We start from the raw sequence: 19273 nt of genomic DNA, 5'->3' as shown, positions 1-19273 counted from the left end.
GGATGTCCTAGAGCAAGAGACACTGGCACAAGAATTCATATTAAAGGGGGGCACCTGGGTGGCTCAGTGGGTTAAGCCTCAGCCTGTTTGGCGGGGAGCCTGCCTCTTCCTCTCTGCCTGCCTGTCTGCCTCTCTGCCTACTTGTGATCTCTCTGTCTCTGTCTCTCTCTCTCTCCCTCTCTCTCTCTGTCAAATAAATAAATAAAATCTTAAAAAAAAAACTAATATTAAAGGAACTCATGGAGATACTTCACGTTATTAAAAGTCCAAAGGTTAAAATATGGAAAATTTAAGCTTGGAAAGGAATGTGGTGGTTTGCCAAGGCCTGGAAAAGATATTTACTCTGTATTGTAAGCTGTATGATGAGAAGATAAAACACTGTTCAGATGTTCTTCATAAGTTTATTATCATGAAGACTTTAATTCTCCATGTTTTAAATTACAGTATACTAAATACAGATGAGTTTTATAATTTTTTCATTTCCCTATATGTTCATAACCAACAGAAAGAGTTTTTAGTGTTTTTGATAGAGACTTAAAAATTACCTTTCATATGTTTGTGCCTGCTTACACCACCATCGAAGGTTTAGGGGAATCTGTTAGTGCTCTCTGCTAGTACCTTGTTCTGTTTGCCATTGTTTACTTGTTTGTCCAACCTCTTCCTATGGTGACTCCCTGTTTCAGTGGATATACATAACTTAGGTTTTTGACTTCCTAGGGGAAAGACTTTACCTAGACCCTGTTGTGTTTGAGGCCCACTATATCCTTTTTTTTTTTTTTTTAAGGATTTTTTTTTTTTTTTTTTGTCAGAAAGAGAGAGAAAGCAAGCACAGATGGGGGAGAGGCAGGCAGAGGGAGGAGCAGCCTCCCTGCTGAGCAAGGAGTCTGATGTGGGACTCTACCCAGGACCCTGGGATCATGACCTGAGCCAAAGGCAGGCACTTAACTGACCAAGCCACCCAGGTGCCCGAGACCCACTATATTCTTGCTCCTCCTTCCTTCACCCTCATTTTCTTCTGAAATAAGTCAGACCTGCCAATTCAGTTTACTTATTATTTCCTTTCTCTTTAGTTCTTGCAGTCACTTGACATTAGGCACCTCAAGGACAAAGGTCATGTCTGTTTTATTACTGAGTATCCAGTACCTAACCTGGCAACTGGCATATACAGTTAAACTTGATGTCCCATTTGAGGGAGCGAGTTCATGAAAGCCTGCACCCACCATCCACCCTGTCCCATTTACCCATTCCTCTGGTCTCTGTTATCTCTTTAGCTTGGCTTTGGGGAAACACCACTCCACCTGTCACTACATCCATTCCCCTTTGCATATACTTTGTTCTTGCCAAAGTAGGCTGCTCGTTGTTCATTTGCTGCCTTCCATTTCTTCCTTCAGAACTGTCCTGATGCTGTCCTTCCTCCCACTAGTGTTCTCTATCAGATCATCTATCATATCATACCATCATCTCCCCCTTTCAGAACCCTGGCTAAAGCTTTTCTCCCTGAAGCCTTCTCTGATCTCATTCTCTCCAACCACTGCAACCTTTCTCCTTCTTTAAACAACTGTGGAATGGGAGTTGCTCCTAGCACTGGCCAAATATGAGCCATTTATGCTATCATATTTACGTTTTTCTACAGAGATAGAAGCTCCCTAAGGCATTTCTTCTCTTTCCTGTGCATAATTCAGTCTTTACACATAGTTGGTACTGAATACATGGTTTGTTGGATTTTCCTGCAAAGAGATTCCAGAGATCTGTCAAGGAAACTGCATGCTGCTAAAAATATTGAGGGTTGTTCTCTGGATTTTTTTTTTCTCCTTTTCTAATTCTCAAGTAAAAATTCTTTCTGGTATATCTATCTATCTTAAAATGCCAAAGGCCCCAAGAGTGGAGAATGAGAAAGTGGCAAAATGTTAGAGCTGAAAAGATTTTTAGAGATCCATGTAGTCTAGCCCTTTAGTGGTATAGGGGAATAATCTGATGTCTAGAGCATGTAAGTGATCTCCCCCAAGTTACACAACCAGTTTGTGGTAACGTTCAGGCCCACAGTGCAGGTGCCCAGTCTTGTCTAGTAGTGCCTGTTCCCACAAGCTACTGTGGGGCATGGGGCATGTGAGGATATTGTTTAGGTTTATGTAGTTAAATTATGTAAAAGAGGCGTCTACTAGTCTCATATTGCCTTTTATGGATTAACAAATAAGAAAGAATTAAGAAAAACTGAAGAATTGAGAAAGAATTAAGAAAATGAACCTCTAAATAGATTGTTTTCCTCTCTCCTTCCCTTAATTATTTCCAAATTCTCTGACTGGATTCATTTGCGTTCACTGGGAAGTTTCTGGAAGCATTCATCTTCGATGGCATAAATTCGTTTGCTAACACTTAAGTAAACTTTTTCTTGAAGTGTAACATACATAAAGAAAAATGCACAAAGCCTAGGTGTGGAGTTCGAATTTTCACAAAGCACAGACATCCGTGTGACCTGACATCAGGAAACAGAGCAGCACCAGCAACTTTAGAAACATTTGATGAAATAAAAGGGTTTGAAGCCATATAATTTTTTTTCTCTCTCTACAGGTATTGTCAGTCTGTGTGTTAACAACAATCCTTGGTTGTATATTTGGGTTGAAGCCAAGCTGTGCCAAAGAAGGTAATAACTAGAGTAATTCACACGCATACACACGTGTGTGTATGTGTGTTGCTATTTAGACTTCTTCAGAATGTGATTGAGAAAAGCATTATATCCTAATCTGTGTGTGGTCCGTAGTTATGGCAGACCTGATGCTGGTTTGAGCCTTCTTGAAGCTCTTTCATTGAATTAGGCATGTAAAATTTTATTTATTTGCAAAACTGCATCCTAAAACAACAAAGAGGGGCTTAGACCAAAAAAGTCAACCAAACAAAGAGAAAACCCCAAAACAACAACAAAAAAATTCAAACAAACAAGCAAATACGGCCTAAAGATTCTGGTGCTGGGCCCATGGAGCCCTCTCCCTGACTCTCTCCAGGGACTCCTGGGACACTCTTTTTCCCCAGGGAGTTAGTCTCTGAAGCAGTCCTGGCGGAGTTACTAGGTAACCATTCAGTGTCACTGGGCAACCCGAAACTTACTGTTACGAGCCCTCACGGCTTTTAAAATCGTGGGCCTTGGTGGTTAGGAGCTAGGGTTATTGCTTTTTTCTGTTGGATTTGTATTATCTTACAAGTGGATTTTAGTAATCTAATGAGGACTTAGCTTTTTCCAAGTATGTAGTAAACAGTTATAACATAAAATTATTGTTTTTAATAAAAAGTCTTCCTTCCATATCCACCATGTATCCGTTTTAACAAAAACTTGCTAGTACCAAATATAGTCCAGCATCTTGGGGGCTGCTGGGACACAGTATGCTGGGCAAAATCCACATGTGGTCTTTGTCCTTAGGAAGCTGGGAGTCTAGTGTCTAGTGGGAGACCAGGCTATTAACCAAATGCCCTAGTTCAGATGGAAGGAAGTGACTGGGCAGTTGCAGCGGGGTGGGGGCGGGGGGAGACAAGGTTTTATAAAAGCTTAAAAAATGGAAGTCAGACCTTGACTCTTGACTGGGAAGTTCACGCATCAGGCTGGGCCTGAAGGCTAAATGGGTGTTTTAGGTGATGGGGGAGGGTCACTCCAGCAGAAAGCTTGCATAGGGACATTACATTACTTCTTTTATAAACCAAGACTGGGGGTGGGGTATGTCAGGCATTCTTTCTCTTTCTGAAATATTCAGAGAATCACTTTTAAAATCTTACCTCACATACGAAATATTAGAGAACATTATGGCTGTTTAGGCCAATCTTTTCTGAGCAGAAAACATTCAGCACAAGTCCTCCTTCTGACTTTTCTTTACCGTGCTGTAAGGATTCAAGTCTTATAAGCCCCAGTCGGGTTTGTAATCAGTTTTAAAAGTTCTATTTCTCTATGACAGGAGATAAAAACTCTGTGCCTTTTATTTGTGCCACTTTCTGTGTGTATTTCTGAAAAGATTCTTGGGTACCTTTATTACACTATCCGTGTTTTGTCAGGTAGGATTTGAATCTGTCTATCTTAAGTCTATCCATTGATTACTTTGTGCTTGTGATTTGAAAGCTCTAATCCAGTATTCACTATTTTCAGTTAAAAGTTGCAAAGGTCGCTGCTTTGAGAGAACATTTGGGAATTGCCGCTGTGATGTTGCTTGCGTTGACCTTGGAAACTGCTGTCTGGATTACCAGGAGACATGTATAGAACCAGGTAAATAAAAAATTGCAGGGAAAAAGAAGGGGTCATGGACATTAGTAAAAGATCAGAGATAAGTTCTGCATCTTTTAGGTATGTGATTTATCTAACTCATTTAAGATTTTAAAAAATTTTGGCCTTTGTATTTCCTTAGAAAAAAAAATGTCTCAAGTTTTGCCTTATTCAATCCTTTATGGCTAGCCAAACCATGCCACATTTTAATGTATGCTGAAAGCCAGTATAATCTAATTTTCACTTAAACTAAGGTCAAAAGGCTGCTTGAAATATTAGAATATTTTCAGTGTAGGCTCATTAAAACAAGAGTTCTTAGACATCTACTTCCTTTTTTTTTTTTTTTTTTAATATTTTATTCATTTGACAGAGAGAAATCACAACTAGGCAGAGAGAGAGGAGGAAGCAGGCTCCCTGCGGAGCAGAGAGCCGGATGCGAGCTCCCATTGTTGGACTCCGGGATCATGACCTGAGCCGAAGGCACAGGCTTTAACCCACTGAGCCACCAAGGCGCCCCACATCTACTTCTTTTTATTGAAGTGTAGAGTTGACACAGAATGTTACATTAGTTTCAGTGTACTTACATGTCTACTTACACTTCAAAATAAAATCATCAGAATATGGAAATGTTCTCGGTTTGATTTGGATTTCTCTACATATGACTTGTATATTTAATATTTAAATGAGAATGGGCTAGGTTCAGATTAAATTTTGAGAACCCTGAAAATGGTTGGAGGAAAAAGCCTGAATTCTACAATAATAATGTTTGTCCATGTTTTAAAATGATGAAATTCTGTTCTTTTTAGCAACATAATAGCAATTGTTTCTTGCACGTTTTCTGTCTGTTAGTTCAGCTCGACCACTGCGGTGGCAGGCTCTCAGAGGAACTACAAGTTATGAAAATGTTCATGGTGTCATGTGGATCCTGCTCCAGAAGAGAGCAAGTCTGGGTTCATGTCAGATGTGTTGAATTGGGACCGTAATGTGTATTTTGTTGTTTGTTTCTAGAACGTATATGGACTTGCAGCAAATTCAGATGTGGTGAGAAAAGGTTGTCCAGAAGCCTTTGCTCCTGTTCCGATGACTGCAGGGACAAGGGCGACTGCTGTATCAACTACAGCGCCGTGTGCCGAGGTCAGCTCTCCACGCATCCATCTTGTTCCACGGCAGCCCACCATCCTCCTCAGTGGCGGTGGGGTTTTGCAGAGGGGTCATTTTTTACACTATGAGTCTTACTTAGGGATCAACTATGTTGGCTGAGAAAATATTTAAAAAACATTTTACTAAGGAAAGATTCAAACACATATGAGTAAAGAAAGTACACAGTGAATTTTGTACCCATCCATCGGGTAAAGAATTACTACTGTCTTCGCTCAGCAAATCTTGTTCTAGCCATAGTCACTCCCTCTCCCTCTACCGCCCCCTGTTATTTTGACATCAGCTCCATATTTCATGCTGCCTTGTGGAAAGATGTCTTTTGCAGTCCTGGCTGACTTCCATGTCCCAGGTGCCCTCATAGTGAATGAGGACAGTGTCTGCCACGTGTTGAAAGAATAAATGTGAAATTACAGTCCAGGGTCATGGGATATTATGTAAACTGATGCTATCCTGATGTTTTGTCCCAGGGTTCTTTGCAATTGATATGAGAGGAACTGTGATATCGAGGATTTAGTACTAGAAGATGTTGTTGGGTGGACAAAAGGAGGCTTGTAAATTTTGCCTGAAAATGTTAACAACTCAAGAGTGAACAACTCGAGAACTCAGTTCTCGCGAATATAGTAATATGTTTTAGTCTTACAATTACACATTTTTTTTCTTTCTGATATCAACTAACTCTTACTATGAAACAGAGTAACTTTCTGTATTTGTTGTGTTTTCCTAGAATCATGCCCCATATTATCTATATATCTGTTAACATTTTGGTTTTGGACTCTGTCATAATATGTCCCCCAGCATCACAATCATTGGTACTGTTCAGTGTGTTCAACTTGTTTTATTTCTTGAAAATATTTTAGGAGAGAAAAGTTGGGTAGAAGAAACATGTGAGAACATAAACGAGCCACAGTGTCCAGCAGGGTAAGATGATGTTCTGAAATACTATTTTTCTGAGGTACTATTTTTTTTTTCTCTTTCCAAATTGAAAAGATCATTGGTTCATTAAATGGTATTTTTAGTCAGGCCTTGTGTTGGGCACCGGTGGTGTGGAGTTAATTATGGAATGACCTCCCCTTCCAGAAGCTAACAGAAAAAAGAGAGGTTGTGACTATTTGGTCTATAGTGTTCATGAGCAGTGGGTGGAAATCTTTTGTCTTTCTCCTTAGGAAGGAAGACTCTACTTTCATTTGTAGCTTTGAGAGTTAAATCTGTAGCAAATTTCTTTACAGTTTTCTTTTAATTTTTTGTATTTTGGTTCACTTATAAATTAGAAGGATAAGCAATGTATCTGTGAGAGAATGTTGCATAATTTTTATGATTCATTTTGGTTCTTTTTACCCTTAAAGTATTTTGCACAGTACCTTATGTATGCTAGGCCATCAGAAAAATTTGTGTGCAATTCAAGGGGGGGTAGATTTTATGAAGATGTTACATACATTTATCTCTGCTCCACATGAAATCTCTTACCTTGTATAATTTGAATTATTCATCTTCAGAAATACATTTTTACCTTTTTAAAGTCATCATTTTTTTCCAAACTATTAAAATTTTTAAAGCTGTGCTTTAGCTTATTTTTTTGTGTGTATAATTTATTTTTGCTTTATAGGATGTGTATTTTTTTCTTTTGGATGAGAGAGTACTTTTTTGTTTAAAACAGCAGTAGTAGCTGCAGCAAAAACTAAACCCAAACCAAAAAATTACAGTAGAAGAGACTTTTTTCCAAAGGGACCTCTCTTATATTTTGTGCTGTCCTTTAAGTCCAAGACTTATTGGAAAATTTAGATTTAGTGAATTTTGAATCTTTCTTTTCCTTCTACATACTGATCATGATTTTTCAGTTGTAATATTGATCCTTTTCATGGAAATGTAACTGTTCCTTTCTTTACAATGAGATGGTAATTAGGAACCTGTGTTATGATACTAGAAGTATCTACCTGGTGGCACAATGAGCAGTTTATGTTTTATGTTGAGTGAATACAAATGATTTTATACAGTGATGGACCATTGAGACCCTATGCATCTGATTCTGGAATCTTCTGAGCTATGGTGCAAACACGAGTTAGTGGAAATTACATACCAATTTTTTTTTTCTTTTTCCATTTGCATTTGTGTGTGAGAGTAAGCTGAGGAGGAGGTAGAATTGAAAAAAGGCAAGGCAAAGTTAGGCATTTACTGTCAAATTTTAAATTACGGAGTAAACTTTAAGTGGAAAGTTCTTTTATGGTTGGTCTGTGATCTGTGACTCTCCTATTGTCCACCAGGTATTATTAGAAGTTCAGAAGTTCTGAACCATACCTGTTCTGGTTTGGCCATATAACAGCTGCCCATAGTTGTTCTCCTTGACTGAGCACATCACTGTAAATGTTTTTCCTCCTTTGGATTTCCACACCACGTACACTGTGTGTGTGTGTGTGTGTGTGTGTGTGCATGCATGTGTGCACGCACACATACCCTCATTGTTTATTCCTAGCTTTGGGTCATTTCCTTGTTGTTTATTTATTAAAAAGTAATGAATACATTTCAAACATCTCTACTAAATAGTACTGTCTTTTCAATATAGTAAATTTAAAAACTAAATTTTATATATAGTTTATGTGATATGAGCTACCATCTAGCAGATTCACATAGAGATGATATCAGAAAGTGGTTGTTCAGGAAAAAACTTACTGGAAACAAAAATGTAATTTAGAGAATGCTATTTATTAACATTCTGCAAACTGGGAAAATATTATTATATTTTAGTAGCATTTGGTCCAGTTTTTGGAATAGCAGGGACTATGAATGCTAGTCTCCATACATTGGCTCAACATGGTCTGAGTGCTTGAGAAATCTTATTTGATGATATATGTATTTATCATACAGATAATGAAATATAAAAGCATGTGTATTGCATATCAATGTGAAATCTCCTTTATAAGGATGCTTGCTGAACTTGTTAGTTTACTTTAGATCACATGCTGACCTAAGTGAGAAATCTTCACTGGACCTGTGCCAAGGAAGGAAAAGAACCTTCACTGGATGTGTGTCTTCCATCTGCTTTTTTAAACATTCCCCCCCCCCCCCTTTCTCATTATCCAGGTTTGAAATGCCTCCGACCCTCTTATTTTCCTTGGATGGCTTCAGGGCAGAATATTTACACACTTGGGGTGGCCTTCTTCCTGTTATTAGCAAACTAAGTGAGTAACTTCGGAGTTCGCTATTGGGAGTGTCACTGTTTCAGTGAGATAGACTAGGGATGCGGGCTTTCTTTGGAAAAATACTGGCAGAATGTGTTTTACCAAACATCACTACAATGAAGTAATTGAACCTGATGATAAGGAATTAGTCTGCAATATTATAATTACTTTGAAGCTGCCTTTTAAATACTTCTAAGGTAATACAGTTTATACACACACACACACACACACACACACACACACACACAATAGATACCCGTATGTATGTATGTATTTTTTCTTAGAATTTTGGATTCCTTTTGTGGAAAAATCATTTATTTGATATTTATTACATCTTAAAATGGGATTTTCAAAACTGAAAGTATTTCTGATATGATTCTAGTAGTGTAGAATATTTGCTAGTTATCCTATACTATCATGTAGCATCCTTCCAATTTTTTTGCCTCATACAAGGTCTTAATTGAATGATTATTCTATAAGTTAGTGATGCAGTAGTAGAGTGGTCTTAATACTAAAGCTCAAGTTTTAAATCACATTAAGCCCCAGTTATATGGGTATCACTTGTATCTTCACTGTTTATTGAGAAAGGAAAAAAATTGCATATGGGCATAAAAACTGTAGAACTTTGCTCATTATCAGTGATCAGTAGTTAAGTGGTTACAGTGTAATACGAGGCTGAAATAGAAGTTAATACAATGATTTTAGTGTTCTGGAATTCTAAAATATTATTTACTAGCCTTGAGTATATGAGATTAGTTTAAATATGAAAATCACTCTCAGTAAACATGTGCATTTATTTTACTTCTTTTATGATGAACCAAAATAATTTGGGGGAGACTTTTTAAATATTTCTCTTTTTAATTTCTACCTAGAAGAAAATAATTTTTTTTAAAATATTTTGTTTATTTATTTGACAGAGAGAGAGGTCACAAGTAGGCAGAGAGGCAGGCAGAGAGAGAGGGAGAAACAGGCTCCTCACTGAGCAGAGAGCCTGATGCGGGGCTCGATCCCAGGACCCTGAGATCATGACCTGAGCCGAAGGCAGAGGCTTAAACCACTGAGCCACCCAGGCACCCCGAAGAAAATAATTTTTATAAGTAATCATTGACATGAAAAAAAATCTTTACCAAAAAACAGGCATGGTCAAGGAAGGCTCTGTTCTTAGCAGTTAGGCCCACGGGCTTTGAGGCCTGAATCTGGTCCTTTGTGACCCTTAGGGGGTCTGTTTGTTTCCATGGCACCACACATGGCATCCCGGGTTCAGAATTAAGGAGTTGTGGGTACTATATGTGAGGTTTTAAAAGAAATCAGCACACAATCAGCCTAAGCCCTAGCTTTGGATACTTAGGGGACATACCCTATAATTCCGCAGTGTTTGGAAGGCATTGAGATACTTGCTAATTGGAGGAACGTTTTCAGCAGTGATTTATTGAAATGCTAGAGTCATTAGTTTTTGAGGTTTTTTTTTCTCAGTAGTAGAGGCAGGAGAAAAGGAGAATGACATTGTGAGCACAACACCAAGGCTAAATCCAGCGCAGTCTGACTTCTGTGTTTTCTCCAGCATGAAGCCAGAAGATGCCTTTTGTCTTTAGAGCTGTGTTGAGTTTGTCCAGACATAGCTGGTTCTGGATTTTCACACTGCGACACGCCCCCCCACCCCCCAAGCTGCTGCTTCAGCCTTGTTTTAATTTTGCAGATTTTGGCATCAATGCAGTTTGTTTTTTTTTAATTACCTCTTATAACTAAGGTATATGACCATTAAGTAATATCAGACAGAGATATAGTAGGTGTCATTATTGTACATGCTCCTTCTGGAAGTTAATGTTATTGATAAGTATGGGATAATTCTTTCATTGGCTTAATTATTTTGTTCAATTTTTTTTTGAGAAAAATTAACTCTTAACATTGAATTTGATTCTACAATGTTGCTTTATAATTAAGTCTAAATTTTTATATATGGTTATAAATCCCTCCTGGGTTAATTTTTTTAAAGCTGTTTAGACTTATTTGGTAGGAAAGCTAGATGAAGTAAACAGATTGTCAGTTGCATTTAATAACAATCTTTAATTTGTTTCCCTTATAGAAAACTGTGGAACATACGCCAAAAACATGAGACCAGTATATCCAACAAAAACTTTTCCCAATCACTACAGCATTGTCACGGTAAGCTCCAAGTTTCAACTTTTGTATGTTCACAGAAGAGAGGTGTAAATGTTGCATTTTTTGAGGCAATAGACATTAGATCACTTCTTTCCCAATAGGTGGTTAAGCAAGGAAACTTAGTCTTTGCCACTAATTATCTGTAATTTGGGGAAGGTCACTTTACCTTCTGGTCTCAGTTTTTCCGTCTTGAAAAGAAATGACTAAAGACTCTTCTTGGTTTCCTTTCAGTTTAAGATTCTCCAATTTTTGTGTCTTGTTTCTTCTTACAGTTTTGTAGTTTGCTCTATTTGTACAAATTTGTCCTACATTTATGGGTTCTCAACTTGTCTTTCCAATCACCTTGATGTATAAGTTTAAGCAATCCAGTTTGCCTGACTCTCTATAGGATTGCAGCCCTGTTTTTGTTTCAAAGTTTCCCAGTTTAATTGGAGTCCAGGAAAATAGTCAAATTCATTAGGCATTATGGTTGAAGCCCGGAAATTAATTCTTTAGCCTGTGTTAATACAAGCTATGCTCAGACTCAACTAAAAGTTTGTTCTATAGAAATGCTTTACTCAGCAATGCAAAAGGAAAATAGGACACTTTTTTAAAAAATTGGGGAGGCTGTAGGGGTGCCTGGGTAGCTCTGTAGGGGTGCCTGGGTAGCTCAGTTGGTTAAGCATTTGACTCTTGATTTTGGCCCAGGTCGTGATGTCAGGGTTATGAAATCTGGGCCATGTTGGACTCGGCTCAGTGTGGAGTCCTCCTGCCCCTCTCCCTCTGCTCCTCCCCCACCACTTGCACTCTGTCTTTCTCAAATAAATAAATACATAAAAATAAAATCTTTTAAAAAAATTGGGGAGGCTGCCTATTTATATAGCTCCTCATCCATACCATTCCTAACTTATTTTCTCCTGTTACATAATTTAAAATGCAAATACTGTATTATAAAATCTTGAGTGGTTGGTTGTGTTTTAACACTCGCGTTGTTTTGTTCTTCTCTCCTTAAACTACGTTAAGTTTCTTGCAGCTTCAGTTACCTATTTTCTCTTTGATGCTTTTGTTCTTGAACCTTATTTCATGTTAAAAAACTGACAACTTGAGAGGGTGGTTGGGTTATGGACACTGGGGAGGGCATGTGCTATGGTGAGTGCTGTGAAGTGTGTAAACCTGACGATTCACAGACCTGTATCCCTGGGGCTAATAATACATTATATGTTTATAAAAAATAAAAAATAAAAAAAACCCTCACAACTTGCATAAAACCTGTTTTTCTATTTTTTAGGGACTTTATCCAGAATCCCATGGCATAATTGACAATAAAATATATGATCCCAAAATTAACGCTTTGTTTGGACTTAAAAGTAAGGAGAAATTTAATCCTGCATGGTACAAAGGAGAACCAGTGAGTTGTTTGTTTGTTTTAGCTACTAAAATTGTTTGTTTTTTAAATTATTCTCATCTCTTTCAATCAGAGTGAAATAACAGATTCCCTGGAGCTTTTAATATCTGATATCATTGATCCTGTCTGTGGCCATCCTTTTGTACATGAAGGAGAATGCTGATAATCCTAAATCTTGTATCATTGTGCAGTGGGTGTAGTTTTATTTCATAGCCGGGTTGGGGGAATTCTGAACTTTTTTTCTTTTCTGCTTAATTCTACCTTCTTGTACCAATAGTTTGTAGCCGTAGTCGGGGGGCCATATTTTGATCCATACAAAACTAAGTTTCTGAAGGAGGTAAACTCTGACTTCATTTGTATATGCTGAGAAGATTCCTTCTGGACATAATTTATATGTGTTCTTTGTATTTTTAAAAAACTGCCACAAAAATTCTGTGGGGTCTTTTTGGATAGTCTCAGTATTCCTCTTAGAAGGAAAAAAAAGCATGATGTTTAATTTGCAGGGTATAAATTCATATTTTAGTGCTGATATTTGAAACTATGTGACTTTGGGCAAATTATTCTTTCAGTGGCTCAGTTTTCTTATATTTATCCTGTGGATGATACCGTTAACTACCTCAGGGGGTTATTATGAAGATTAACCAAATTAATAATTGGGATGCTTCTGGGGATACTATTTAGAATTGTAATTGGCAAGAAGTGCTTAATATGTGTTAGTCACAGAACAAAAATGTCAACAAATTAAACACATGTGTGTTTGGGAGTATTTTTTTCTTGCCAGGGGAGCCTGTTAAAATCAAAGGCTAGGGCTCTGAAAGTTGCAGAGGTTTCCAGCTGATGGCGTCTATAGTTTTTAGGTTAAGTACTCTCTATTTCATTTCATGTTACTGCTGTCCAGTGTCCTATTGATTATTCTGTAGTCTCACTGCTGAAGCTTCTTCACTTCAGAAATCCTGTAGCACTTGGGGGGAATGCTCTGATGTCCCATGAGCACATACTTGCCTAACAGATGCACGGTTGTGTAGTTTTCTGACTTGCGTTCACTCTCTTCCCCAGATTTGGCTCACCACGAAATATCAAGGCCTGAAAAGTGGCACCTTTTTTTGGCCAGGATCAGATGTGGAAATTAATGGAATTTTCCCAGACATCTATAAAATGTATAATGGGTATGTATACACGTACTTTTTTCAGAACAGCTCATTTGTTCTAAATCTCAGCTTCTACTTTTTATCAAGAGCTAAGCTCCAGCGTTGCTGTGATGTGTTGACTGAAGCATGAGAACAGTCAGAACAAGAACTCGATCTCAGCTCCCTTTTAGATGTAGGGTACGTATGTTTTGGATAGATGATGGACAGCAAAACTAGACCGAGTTTTTTCTAGAGGTTTTCTAAGAAGTGCTGGTAACATGTTGGAGTTTGCATTCAGATCTTTGGGCAGGAATAAAATAGGAAGTTGTGGTGACTGTGGCTTTTTAAGAGTCATGAGCAAATGAGCTGTCCAAGAGGTACGCTTTATAGAATGTATCGACGCAGGGGTTGTTCACCTGGTAGCAATTGCTGTTCTCAGATATAGGAATAACATCCTCGAGTAGATAGAAGAAGCAAATATTTATTTATTTATTCCTTAAAAATTTACTTATTTGAGAGAGAGAGAATGTGTGAGCAGGGGGAGGTGCAGAGGGAAAGGGAGAGAGAGAATCGCAAGCAGACTTCTCACCCAGTGAGGAGCCAAGCACCGGACTTGGTCTCAGGTCTCTGAGATCATGGCTGAGCTGAAATCGAGAGTCATACGCTTAACAGACTGCGCCCCCCAGGCGCCCCTACAGCCTCCCCAATTCTTCTTTCTTTCTTTTTTTTTTTTTTAGAGAGATTTTATTTATTTATTTGATGGACAGAGATCACAAATAGGCAGAGAGGCAAGCAGAGAGAGAAAGAGGGGAAGTAGTCTCCCTGCTGAGCAGAGAGCCCAATGCGGGGCTCAATCCCAGGACCCTGAGATCATGATCCCAACTGAAGGCAGTGACTTAACCCACTGAGCCAGCCAGGCGCACTTTAAATTTTTTAAAGATTTTATTTATTTATTTGACAGAGACACAGCAAGAGAGGGAACACAAGCAGGGGGAGCGGGAGAGGGAGAGGGAGAGGGAGAAGCAGGCTTCCTGCTGAGCAAGGAGCCCAATGCAGGGCTTGATCCCAGGACCCTGGGATCATGACCAGAGCTGAAGGCAGACGCTTAATGACTGAGTCACCCAGGTGCCCCCCAGCCTCCCCAACTGAAAAAAAAAAAGTCCTATTTTTCTTTTGCATTGCTGAGTAAAGCATTTCTGTAGAACAGACTTTGTTTTAGTTGAGTCTGAGCATAGCTTATATTAACATGGGCTAAGGAATTAATTTGTGTAATTATGTGTAAAGCTTAACCTTTGTTCCTTTATTGAGTTTTCAAATAAAACTTCTGCATTGCTTCAAACACAGGTAACGCATGGGATTGTTTTAGGCTTTCAGTGCTACTTTGCGTAAGAAAATCACTGATATTTTAAACTCAACAATTGTCACAAATTGTTTCATTTTGCTTGTTCTTAATTTTAGTTCAATACCTTTTGAAGAAAGGATTTTAACTATTCTTAAGTGGTTGCAGCTTCCTGAAGATGAAAGGTATGTAGAGGCCTAATTTCTATGGGAAATACTCCTTTGTTTTATAGAAATTACACAATATTTTAAAATGAGCTGCAAGAAAGCTTTGCACTTGTCTCTGGCATTTTGTATCCAAATGAACTCTTTTTACGGAGCATTTTGAGGAACTCCAAACCTGTAAATAATTTCTCAGCAAGTTTAGAAATGTTACCCAGTGTTGTAGACTTTTTATTTTTTATTATTTATTTAAAAAAAAAGATTTTATTTATTTATTTGACAGAGAGAGAGAGAGATCACCAGTAGGCAGAGAGACAGGCAGAGAAAGGGGGGAAAGAAGGCTCCCTGCTGAGCAGAGAGCCCAGTGTGGGACTCAAGCCCAGGACCCTGAGATCATGACCTGAGCTGAAGACAGAGGCTTAACCCACTGAGCCACCCAGGCACACAGTTGTAGACTATTTCATCACTATCAATTGTTAAGTTATTTTTCCATTCTGTTTTACAATGTGTTTATAAAATATTACATTTTGATGCTGTTTGATTTAGACCACACTTTTACACTCTGTATTTAGAAGAACCAGATTCTTCAGGTCATTCATATGGACCAGTCAGCAGTGAAGTAAGTATCGTTTTATCAGTGATTGCTTCTAACTACACCTTGCTTTGAAGCAGGTTTCTAGACCAGTCTCTAAGTTTCCGTGATTCTGGAATGAGTAGTAAACACAATTTTACTAAACCAGAGGATGAGCTTTCATAAAAATAATGGTAGGGAGAATTTGTCTCGTCTGTACTTTCAACAGTGCTAACTCAAACTGAGGGTAAATTCTATATTCTCAATTCCAAAGCCTCCGTTTCTCCCTACATCAACCTAAAAAGTAAGGGGTCTTTGGAAATGTTATAAATGGGAAAGACTCTAATTTTCTATTTAATATAAGAGAATTAGTCAGATGCCACAAGAAGCCTCCCATGACCTCTCTACCCTAGGAGATATATCTCTAATGTCTGAGCTCATGTTCACAACAGAGCCTGGGCATCAAAAAATAGGAAATTTTGTCAAAACTATAGAGAATTTGAAATTACTGTGGTTTTATTGAGCAGTTCCTAGGAAGCTAGAGATGGGGAAACAGCTCATGGACTAAGGCTGTCAGTGTATTTGACCTGACACTCTTTAAGGCGCTTAGCTCACTCCTGGCTATGTTGTAATCAGTATAGTGCTTTAAAAAATCAAATACTGCTTTCAGTGTTTGTGTGGCCATATGATTTTTGTTTCTTGGAGCAGAGGAAGCATTAGAACAGAAAATGATTTGAGCTTCTTTCTTTGTATTTCTAAGCCGACTTTCCTTATGATGTATATTTTATCTGTGACCTGAGATCTGAAAAGAAACAAGAAGGATCTGTGAGTATTGTTGGTCACAAGGAAAGGAGAATCAGTGTAGCCGGTCCCTAATCTCAGACTCTGTTATCTTTTTCCCCATGTGACTCCAGGAGATAAAAGACTAGGAATAGCTAGAATTTCACCCCCAAGCTGGATCGTTTGTGAGCCTCAAGGACTCTTTAGTGCAGAGTCTAGAACAGAGCCTATCTTCATGTGTCTGTTGTGAGCTCTGGTTTTGAGAGTGCTACTTGCTCTAAATTCTTGCTTCAGCAACAGCAGGAGGGGAGAACATAGGCTCATTTTACTCACTTGAGTTTAAAACACCTGCTTAATCCATCTTCTCCTGGTTTCCCTTTCCCTGGGTTTACTCCAGATTTGCACCCTTAGAGCATAGGTTCTTTTGGGTGCCATCTTGTCAGCTAAAAGAGCGTGAACAGAGAGGGAAGTTGACCTTCAACCTAGGTCTGTATTTACTCTCTAGATCTTTCCATCAAAATCCATCTCTAGCAGCTCTAATGTAGTTAGTAATTCCATGTGCCCTTGCTTTGCTTCTGTCCTTCAACTAAGCACAAATGCTCCTTAGACGTAGGGAAAGGAAGACGCATGGCGGACAACGCAACCATATTATCATCGGTGAAAGGGAAAAGCTTCTTGTCAGCGTTACATCGGTTTGACAATTGGCTAGATGCTAGTGTAATTTTTATTCATTCACTAAGGGAACTTAGTGACCTGTCCAGGTCAGTTTGGCTACAAATAAGTCTAAGGATCATTTTGTAATTGTCTGATTATCAGATCATATGAATTGTAAAGTCAGTGTTGCCTTTTCTAATTTCACTGAAGATTTGCCAGAGTACTACTTTTCTGATTCATCTGCATTCAAGACTGAGCCCATTGCTTTTTATGTCATAGTCACCAATTTGTAACCTCTGTTAAATTCTAATATTACTGGCACATTGGAACCCATTTTATTTTAATACTTAAAAATTCCAATTTGAATTACTTGGGTAGCTTTGAGCAAACGAAAGACCGCCTTGAGGGAGCTTATTTCATATTACAGTGAAATTAATTGACCATAGAGACAAGACAGATTTGATGCACAACAGAAAACACACGTAGAACTGCCAAGAATTTTCCTCAGGTGGTTTTGCAAGGAGAGCAGAAAAGCAAGTTATGCAAGTTGCTAAAACCATTTGCTCTTCTGTGTTCTTGCAATACAACATATGCAAAATACATATAGTTTGTAAGGAAATAATGAGTTGTTTTCCTAGTTGTAATTTTAAAAATCAAATACAATATAAGAACTGTAAAAATCATTTCATGAATAATTTTAACATTTTTGACAGGTTAGACAATCAGATCCCCTGGTGTCATTCCCAGTACTTATAACTGAGCATGTGTGGGATTTGGGTCCCCCCCACCTTTTTTTGGCCCTTCTTCTGTTAATGGGCATTGCCTTACCTGCCCTGGCTTAGCCTAATGTAAATCAGTTCATCGTAATAGTTTCATCCACTGAACCTTCCCTGTATTAACAGAGATAGCTTTATGTAGAAATAGTCATTAGTATGGAATCCAGCACATGAAATCGCTTCCTTTTCATAGGTCATCAGAGCATTGCAGAGGGTTGACAACATGGTTGGCATGCTGATGGATGGTCTGAAAGAGCTGAACTTGCATCGATGCCTGAACCTTATCCTTGTTTCAGATCACGGTAATCTGACTTTGCATCATTTACCCTTCAGGTTAAATGGTGCTCCCAAAAAAGCTTCCTTGATTAGTTATTGTGACCTAATTTCTTTTAATTGTTATAGTTAATTTTTTTATGTAGTTTTTTTGTGGAAAGTTTTTAGGAAAAAATTATATTGAACGTAAAGTACAGGTAAAACACAGAATTCACAGAAACCTAAGAGCCTGTCAATAACAGTGGACCCATCTCCTGATTTGGGGAAGGTTTACACCAGGAATTTTAGATAGCTAAAAAAAAAAGTATTCAATATTAAATTTTGGTAAATCTAGTCTAACAGTTCTAGAGTTAACTTGTATGCATTATTATGTGCTTTTCTTATTTTCTTTAGCATGAAAAATCTGATTTTAGAAGCAGTATAAAATTAATTCTAGCACTATGTTAATTTCATTTTTTCTGACTATGACCTTTAGAACATGTTTGTGTAACAGCCTTGGGAGTGTGAAAGCAATGAGTGCATAAGAAAATAGGAAACAATTTTCTTTTTGTTTTTTTTCGTGTTGTTATTGTTTGCTTCAGAAATAATTCCTAAAAGCTATTTTTAGAAATGATTGTAAGAAGTTCTGTTCCAAAGAAGCGATAGTTCTGGAATGAGACTGAGAATTTTATGCTACCATTCATATTCTAGGTGATCTGGGGAAAATGAGTAGGAGTTTCTCTTCAGTTTGAAACTGTGATATTCTTCATCATAAAAAGATACTATAATACATAAATAAGAAATACTAAACTAATTGTGGATGAAGGAAGGGAAAAAGGTTTTTTTGGGGGGTTGGGCGAAGTGAAGTGGTATATATGGCTGAAATTCTGTGACTTACCTCTTAGATATTTAACTAATGTGAGCACTCAGCACATGGTGAATTAAATTCTGGAAGTGAAAGAAATTGTCTTCTACATGTAAAATTCCTTATGAAAGTTCCAACATGTTTGAGATTTTTTTTCTCCCAGGCATGGAACAAGGCAGTTGCAAGAAATTTGTGTATCTGAATAAATATTTGGGAGATGTTAAAGATATTAAAATTATATATGGACCTGCAGCTCGATTGAGACCCTCTGATGTCCCAGATAAGTACTTTTCATGTAAGTATATTTGGTTGCTAACTTTGAATATGATTACATTCAGAATACATTCCTCTAAATTATTCTATCTCTACACTAAATTGCAACAGTTAAACTTAATTTCCTCTTCATGATTAATTCTTCAGTGCAGATCTTCTGCAGCCAGAAAGATTTTATAAAGGCACTGGGTGTGAAGACACAGGTCTAACCACTTATCTTTGTTATTCATTGCTAAGCATATTATTTGATGAGCTTAGTACAATTTTATGTTATAGTGTGTGTTTTACTTGTGTTAGGTTTGAGATTACTTGTACTAAAAAAAAAAAAAAAACACCTGGAAAGTTCAGCTACATATATTC

The 19273-nt window shown here is 37.8% G+C and overlaps 1 protein-coding gene across 1 annotated transcript in view; it reads left to right on the top strand.

The window, feature by feature from the left end:
• ENPP1 (ectonucleotide pyrophosphatase/phosphodiesterase 1) overlaps positions 1-19273 on the top strand; it is a 72806-nt gene that overhangs the window by 30866 nt on the left and 22667 nt on the right. Inside the window, exons 2-13 of the mRNA XM_046005844.1 lie at positions 2569-2641; positions 4127-4243; positions 5249-5374; positions 6256-6316; positions 8474-8571; positions 10655-10734; positions 11999-12118; positions 13172-13281; positions 14701-14766; positions 15289-15361; positions 17717-17825; positions 18804-18935. Of these exons, the coding sequence (XP_045861800.1) occupies positions 2569-2641; positions 4127-4243; positions 5249-5374; positions 6256-6316; positions 8474-8571; positions 10655-10734; positions 11999-12118; positions 13172-13281; positions 14701-14766; positions 15289-15361; positions 17717-17825; positions 18804-18935 (1165 nt within the window). The remainder of the gene's footprint in view (positions 1-2568; positions 2642-4126; positions 4244-5248; positions 5375-6255; positions 6317-8473; positions 8572-10654; positions 10735-11998; positions 12119-13171; positions 13282-14700; positions 14767-15288; positions 15362-17716; positions 17826-18803; positions 18936-19273) is intronic.

The sequence above is a fragment of the Meles meles genome, chromosome 5 (genome assembly GCF_922984935.1).
Source record: "Meles meles chromosome 5, mMelMel3.1 paternal haplotype, whole genome shotgun sequence".
NCBI lineage: Eukaryota > Metazoa > Chordata > Mammalia > Carnivora > Mustelidae > Meles > Meles meles.
This window is presented reverse-complemented; position numbering and strand designations above follow the sequence as displayed.